The sequence below is a fragment of the Dioscorea cayenensis genome, chromosome 4 (assembly GCF_009730915.1).
Source record: "Dioscorea cayenensis subsp. rotundata cultivar TDr96_F1 chromosome 4, TDr96_F1_v2_PseudoChromosome.rev07_lg8_w22 25.fasta, whole genome shotgun sequence".
NCBI classification, from domain to species: domain Eukaryota; kingdom Viridiplantae; phylum Streptophyta; class Magnoliopsida; order Dioscoreales; family Dioscoreaceae; genus Dioscorea; species Dioscorea cayenensis.
This window is the reverse complement of record NC_052474.1, coordinates 2,612,496-2,620,116: the sequence shown is the minus strand read 5'-3', so window position 1 is coordinate 2,620,116 and position 7,621 is coordinate 2,612,496. Positions and strand designations below refer to the sequence as shown.

Genomic DNA, 7,621 nt, shown 5'->3' with positions numbered 1-7,621 from the left:
TCAGTGTTTGGAACTCATTTCTTATTTAAGTAGTTGGTCCACTTTCATGTATAAAACCAGTACACATCTCAGTGGATCCCGTAATATATTTATTTATCTCTCTAGAATCTTTTTAGTAGTCTTAGATCAGTAAAATATGGTGGGCACGGGCCGGTTAACCGGGCCCGCCGGGCCCGACCCGCCGGGTCCGGTTCACCGAAAACCGGACCCGGAACCGGCCCGTGCTACAGGGGAGACCCGCCGGGCCGGGTTGACCCGGCAGGCCCGCCGGGTCCGGTTCATTCAGTGAATAAACCGGACCCGGCCCGGCTTTATCACAGAACCCGCCGGGTCCGGGCCAGGCCCGTTTGACCCGGCGGGTTTTTGTAAATAACCAAAAAAATTGGTCTTAGATGGGGTTTGAACCTAGGACCTCTCACATGGGAAAATAGCATTAACCAATTGGCCTATAAATTTTTCTTGTTATAGTTTAAAACATAAATAAATATAAAAGAAGTTACAAAAATATTTTTTTAAAAATTTAATCCCAACAACAAAAAAATTTAAAAATAATTTATAATAACTTAAAAAAATTTTTTTAAGACATATCAAAAATAATTTTTAAAAAAGGATAAAAAGCTACATTTTTTTATTTATTTATCTATCAAATTAAATTATTAAGACATCTTTTTTTAAGTGCAAAATAAAATATATATATCAAGTAGTATTCTTATTTTAAATTGAAGTTATCATCAACTTATTTATTTATTATAATTAGGGTTGGCTCTAGATTTTACTTTTGACTTTTTAACTAATAGGGTTATTATTGTGCTTTATCATATAGTCGATTTGAAAAAAAGTTACTAAATCAAAATAATATGGTGTGAACCATTATTCAAAAGATATTCTACTAATATATTTTTTTATAAATTGATTTACATAATTTAAAAAAATAATTTTTTTGTAATTTTTATTTTTTTATTTCATAAATTGAAACAAAAATAATCTAATATATATGTGACAGAATAAAGAGTGCACTATTTAAGAGAATTTAAAAGTGTGCATATATAGTAGATTTAGTCTTTATGAGTAAAAAGACAATTAACAAAATAATTAATTTTTAAAAAAATATTTATGAAAATTTATTGTTTGATATTTTACTAATTGATTTGTATAATTTTTTAATTTATTATATGGTTTCTTAATTTTTTTTATAAATTAAATATATAAAAATATTTTTGATCCATATCATACATCTATCTATATATAATTCTTTCCAATAAATATTAGAAAACAAATCTAGTCCAGTGGTTTGGGTTTTGCTTTATCCGAGTTCAAGATCATGGGTTCAAATCCCATGACCAACAAAGATCTTAGTATTAAAAACAAAAACAAAATAATAACATTAATCGGGTTTGACCCGGCTCGCCGGGCCCAACCCGGTTTTTGACCCGCGGGTCAACCCGCCGGGTCACGGGTTGGGAAAACCCTAACCCGTAACCGGCCCGTCTACAGTACGGGGCCGGTTGCAGAGTCAATGAACCGGCCCGCCGGGTCATTGAACCGGCGGGTCGGTTCCGGGCCGGGCACGGGCCGGGCCGGTTTTCCGGACGGCCCGTGCCCACCTCACATCAAACTTTTAAAGCAGTTGATGGTAGGATTGAATCTCTCTAGCTTAGAATAAGCTATTTAATTGGCGACAATATATGTTTATTTTATTGATTTAAACTTAAATGATTGTTTAACAATCCACCAATCTCAAAATAAATATCCAATTACAAAAAAAAAAATGACAACTATTTTATTTATTCACCTGCACCTATAATTATTGAAAAAACAGACGAATAAACACTGGAAGTAAGGAAAGCCAGGAAAATAGATAGACTTTCCCACTCACCTACACAGTCATACTGACATGCTGAGCTTGATCATAGATCTTAACAAGATGTGGGAATTGTTGGTTAATTGAAGGAGATACATGCAATACTTGTAACAAATCAGTGGCAATGATCTTGTTAGCAGCTTCAGTGAGGGTGAACACCATCCCAGAACACTAAGCTTGAAGGGTCATCACAAGCTCTTGCCCCTTCACCACAAAAGCACATATGCATTGTAGTTATAAGGACCTCCACCTCCACAACATGCAACCAAAGGCTTGTCCTTAAAAACCTACAAAAAGAAATACAAAACATTATTATGATCATCATGTCTTATACTTTCACCTGTTCACCATACATTTTTCAGTTATTTTTTACCTTGAAATCAACCTTCAGACAGTGCTAAACATGAAATCTTTGCTTATTGTTTTTATTTAATGCCGTCGTAGTTCAATCATAACTTACCATATTTTTTAGGCGATTGCAACATTTCCATGATAATTCCATAATAATCAACAAAGAAGATGGTGACATGAGGATGTTGATGCTGGATATCTTGAAGTTCAATGTGGAGCCTTTGGTTATATAACTCAGTGAGCTCATTCAACCAATTCAAGCACCCTGTTTTCTGGTCATAGTCACCTTCTCTTGGAAAACATGTGAGACTAGCTGAGAGACATCCAACTGGATAATTCCCTGGAACTACCAATGTTCTTGCACCATATTTAATCAAATCCTGGAAACAATAAAACATAATAAAAATGCTCCTCATTGTTGTGAAACATATATAATAAACACAAGTATTAATGCAGCTCACTTTGATTGCAGAACTAATAGCCTGGATCATGACAGGAACTAGAAGAGTTTTTATTTCATAATCACTGGATCCTTTTAACATTGCAATGTGGTAATCATTTCCTCCGATTGCACCAACAATGAAGAGTGAGTTACCCAACTTAGCCTCACACTCTGCACAAGAGTGAAAATGCAGTAATTCATGGCTTATTAATGATAATGTTTACTAAAAATTAAGGAAAAGAGGAAACAAACCTGAAAGAGAAGAACAGAGAATGGGAAGCATATCTTGGAACCAATTCAATTGATCATGCAAAGAGAAAGTATTGTTTGGAAGGGGAAAGCCATTCTCTTTATAGAAGGAAGTTTCAGCCACTGTGCCTCCTCCAATGGCAAAGTTGACTCCTTGCTGGAAATTATGCTTAGCTGGTCCTGCTAGATATGGTGGAAGGAATGGCAATCCAATTGCCTCCGCTGTGAAATTTTTCTTTGTTAATCCAAGATAAAAATTTCAGAAACACTGCAAACATTGCATGGAGAAAGATGACCGTCAACCGGTCAAACCATTTAATTTTTATGTGAGTGGCAGAGGATTTGACTTTTTTTTTTCAGAAAAATATTAATTAAAAAATTAAAAAAAATAAAATGAATGTGTTCGCTGGTTTACTCACTTTGTTAAAAACTAATAATAATAAAAGAAAGAAAAAAAAAGAAAGAAAGAATGAAGAACAATCTGATTTAACTTTTGGAGAAAGGAATGTAAAACAAAATTGAAGAACAAAAATAAAGGCTTTTGACTGAATGTATAGATATATAGATATATAGAACAAACCCAAGAAGTCAACGATGAGGCGGCCATCGGAGTGGCGGCCGGTGGGGCGATGAAAGAAGGTGATGCCGTAGGGGAAGTGGGCGATGGAGCAGTTGTTGTGAAGGTAGTGGAACAAGTTACCGGTGTCGCTCAGAGAACCTCCGAAGCTGATGATGGAGGAGAAGTAGTAGTCTATTGTTTGAGAAGAGAATGCCAATGGCAGCACTAGAGAGAGTAGATCAAGAGAAAGGAGATAGGGGAACAAGCCATTGACTTGCTTCTTGGCATAATATTCCAGTTTTTTTATATTTGCTTTGCATTTACTACATCAATTATTTTTATCTGTCATAAATTTATATTTTTTTATCTGTCATATTTTTACATCAAAAAAATATTTATTTTTAAAAATAATATGATAGAGATATATAAAAGATATAAATTAAAAATAATATTAAAAAAATTAATTTTTTATTAAATTACGTGAAATAACCAATTTTCTTACTATATAAGATTCGGTTATTCACAACAAATAAAAAAGAGCGATGGAGTATACAATTGGATGAGGTGTTTTGATCCCGCTCCTATTTAAATTTAATGTTTGTATATATTAATATATATGAGCTTACCTGAGAACAACATCCTTAGTATCTCATTGACTGTTATTTTCTTTTAGTTGATTTGGTGGATTTTATTAGATTTAAACAAGATCCACTCTTATGAGTATTTTTTTTTACCATTGCATTATGTATATGCTTTTTACTTTGCTATGGATTGTTTTATTTATATTTTGTTGTTATCTTCTTTTCTCCATATGAATTGATATGTGATTTATATATTATCTTTAAAAAAATAAAGTTACATCTATGTGTGTTCTTTAAATTAAAGGAAAGATGAAATACCAGTTGTATTATTGCATAAGTTTACTGTTTGATGCAGGATTTGTTTATAAATAAATATTAAAACTATTTCAACAAAAAAAATTAATAACATTCCACGAATTAAATGTTGTATGTCATATGACTTAGTGATAAATTAAATAATATTTATTTGATAAATTAAAATGATATGCAGATCCTCCCTTGCCCTCGGTGTCTCTGTAGCCGTGATTCGTAACACCATAATATTTTATTTTATTTTTTTTATTTTTTATTTTTTTTTGAAAAGGTGGATAAACCACTTCAATAAAAATAAGAGTCAGAAATAAAGAGACTCCCACACACAAAAGGGGAAAGGGACTGACCAACCACTAGCAGTGGTGCAAAACATCTCAAACACACAAACATACGAGAAAGCAGTACATGCAGAGAGAAAAAAAGGAGGAGAACAGGGGCCTCTCCCACCCTAACAACCCGAGAAAGAGGACTACTCCGAATCTTTGTCACGCGCCTCCTCGGCCATAGCAACCCTCAAGAGCCGCCTCGAGGCGTTCCACCTCGGCCACGGGGACCCAGAACCTCGGGACTCCTCCAGACACTCCCCCATGGCCTCATCCAGCTTTCCCTCAGCACGCTTGCCGCAGTTATCGTACAGGGACAATAATAAATGATCAATTTTAATAATGAGAATATGCACATAGTGCGACATTGGCATTAAAAATGATATCATTTCATGAAAGCCAAATTATCCACACAATAGCTTTCACTAATAAATCCACAAAAAGTCCCCGGAAGAGCGGCAACACCGACCCTCTCCACGCGATCCGAGATCGCTCACCGAGAGGCTGGCTCGCGATCGACCAAATTAACAAAGTAATCCCAAATCCTTCTAGAAAAAGAACATCGAGGAAAAAGATGATCCGCAGCTTTCGATCGCCGAATGGCACAAAACACGCGTAGTCAGTAGCGCTTTGTTACATTTCCTCCTCTCCAAGTTTTCCAACGTGAAGACCTTATTCTTCCACACAAGCCAGTTATGAAGAATGATTTCTGAGGGCAAATCTTGCGCCAAAAGAATCTCGCAATTGGACACATGATACCACCGTCAAATCGAGAAAAAATATAGAAAGGATTTCAACGAGAAAAGCCCGTTACCCGTTAGCAACCAACTTTTCTTATCACACCTAGCCACCCTATTCGTCTTCAAACGATCAAAGACCTGAGAGACACAGGCATTTGCAGAAAAGAGCGGATCCTCAAGAAGATAGGACAGCTCATGAACCGTAGCGTTCGGAAGATTACTACGACGAAATTCCTCCGACCACAAATTCATAGGGGCAATGCCATTAACCCATCGATCCTTCCAAAACAGAGTAGTCTCACCAGAATTGATGTTGTGCCCAATGCACCCTCTAAACGCTGGTAGAGTGTCAAGAACACCTTTCCAAAAGAAAGAGATCCTACCCGTCAACCTGGGGTAAAGTCACGATTGAGAAGCCCATAGTTGAACTCCACACACACGCCGCGCCACATCACCGTGGTCCATAACTATCTTCCACCACCATTTCCTAATAACGCCAAGTTAAAAAGTGCGAAGATCCGAAGTATCCCCATCCACTCCTGATCTCGATGGCCGGCATAGATTCCTCCACCCGACCAGTCGGCACTTAGGGTGATCAATATCCGGCCCCGACCACAAGAACTCCCTTCTGAGATAATCCAGCTTTTTAACAACCCACCCCGGAAGTCTAAAGATAGACATCCAATATGTCGGAAGTGCAGACAACACGGAGTTAACCAACGTGAGGCGACCTCCCAAGGAAAGATGCTGACTTTCCGGAGTATAGCCTCCTCCTCACTTTTTCAGATCATTCCTCTCAATCCTGCCTGCGAGGTCGTCTACCCGCAATCGGAGACACCAAGGTAGGTAACTGGGAAGAGGACCCAGCACTTGCGATTAAGTGTAGTAGCAGGCTTCCTCCGCTGGTAATTCCCACTTGCTCGAGAACAGGCAGGTTTTTGCAAAGTTAGTCGCCAAACCAGTCATACTTTCAAATAAATACAGAATGAGTTTAATAATCCCGAGGATCCTCAAGCCCTCCTGTGGTCATAATTAGAAGATCATCCGCGTAATGAAGATTACACTTACTTCCAAACTCACCCAGAGGAACATCCACCAGAACTTTGGATCTAAGGGCATGAGTAAACATTGAGCTGAGCACATCAGTGACAAGCACAAACAACAGGGGAGATAAAGGATCCCCTCAGCGAAGACCCCTCGGATACATGACGTAACCGATGAGGGGATCCATTAATCAAAAAGATTAGCCTTAGAGGGAGTGATAAGATACCATAATCCAACCTACCCATCTCTCGCCAAAACCCTAGCCTCCAACGGATCGAACCAAAAAGTCGATCGACCATATCAAAGGCTTTTGCAAAATCCACTTTTCAAAAATATACCGGGTAATCAGCGTTTCATGAATGCTAAAGAGGAGTTCTTCGTACCGTAGCAATATTATCCAATATGCATCTCCCTTTCATAAACGCCGATGCTCGATTCTACCGAGGAAGACAACACCTTGCTCGAAGCGATTTGCCAAAATTTTAGACAAGATCTTGATGAGGTGAATTAATCGAGGCTAATGGGAGCGATAATCCATGATGAACTTCGGAGTGGCAACCTTCGAATTAACGCAATACTAGCCCAATTAATTCTTTCCAAATTGGTGTGTCGAATAGAAGTCCTCACACAGATGCAGGAGATCAAACTTTATCGCAGCCCGCAGGCTGCTAAAGACAGGATGTCGAAAGCCGTCGGGCCGAGCCCTATTACTTCCTAACTCGAACACCGCACACTTAATTTCCTCCATTGTGAGTGTCGCTGGCAAAGGTGCGATAAATCGAGCCTTTTATTCCTACGAATACCATAAGTCTTTCCAAGATCGTACCATCTCTCTTTCCCGCTTTCTCAGCCCAAATTGCGTGTTAAAATGCTCCGTGAAAACTCTCCCCACTTCTCACCAACCTCGCCACGATTAGCGGATTCCTGACAGATGCCAAGAATGATATTCGGTTTGCTCCGACCGTTAGCCACCGATGAAAAATTTTGTATTATCGTCACTCCTTCAGCCAGTCGCGACCTAGACCTCGCTCCAGAGTAGATCTCTTCTTGCTTATGAATTACCCTTAAATTTTCTAAGGTCGCTTGCTCTTGTTGTAGCCTTCATAATAGTTTTATCGTACCTTTATGATGTCCCAATTTTAATTTCTCCAACAAACAA

General features: G+C 38.1%; 1 protein-coding gene across 1 annotated transcript in view; it reads right to left on the bottom strand.

Annotated features, from left to right (window-relative positions):
* Positions 1-2,140: 2,140 nt before the first annotated feature.
* LOC120258245 (GDSL esterase/lipase At1g28650-like) overlaps positions 2,141-7,621 on the bottom strand; it is a 20,412-nt gene continuing 14,931 nt past the window's right edge. The window contains exons 2-6 of the mRNA XM_039265601.1: positions 3,484-3,687; positions 2,907-3,125; positions 2,674-2,825; positions 2,322-2,592; positions 2,141-2,148 (exon numbers count right to left, since the gene is read on the bottom strand). Coding sequence (XP_039121535.1) covers positions 2,141-2,148; positions 2,322-2,592; positions 2,674-2,825; positions 2,907-3,125; positions 3,484-3,687 — 854 coding nt within the window. The remainder of the gene's footprint in view (positions 2,149-2,321; positions 2,593-2,673; positions 2,826-2,906; positions 3,126-3,483; positions 3,688-7,621) is intronic.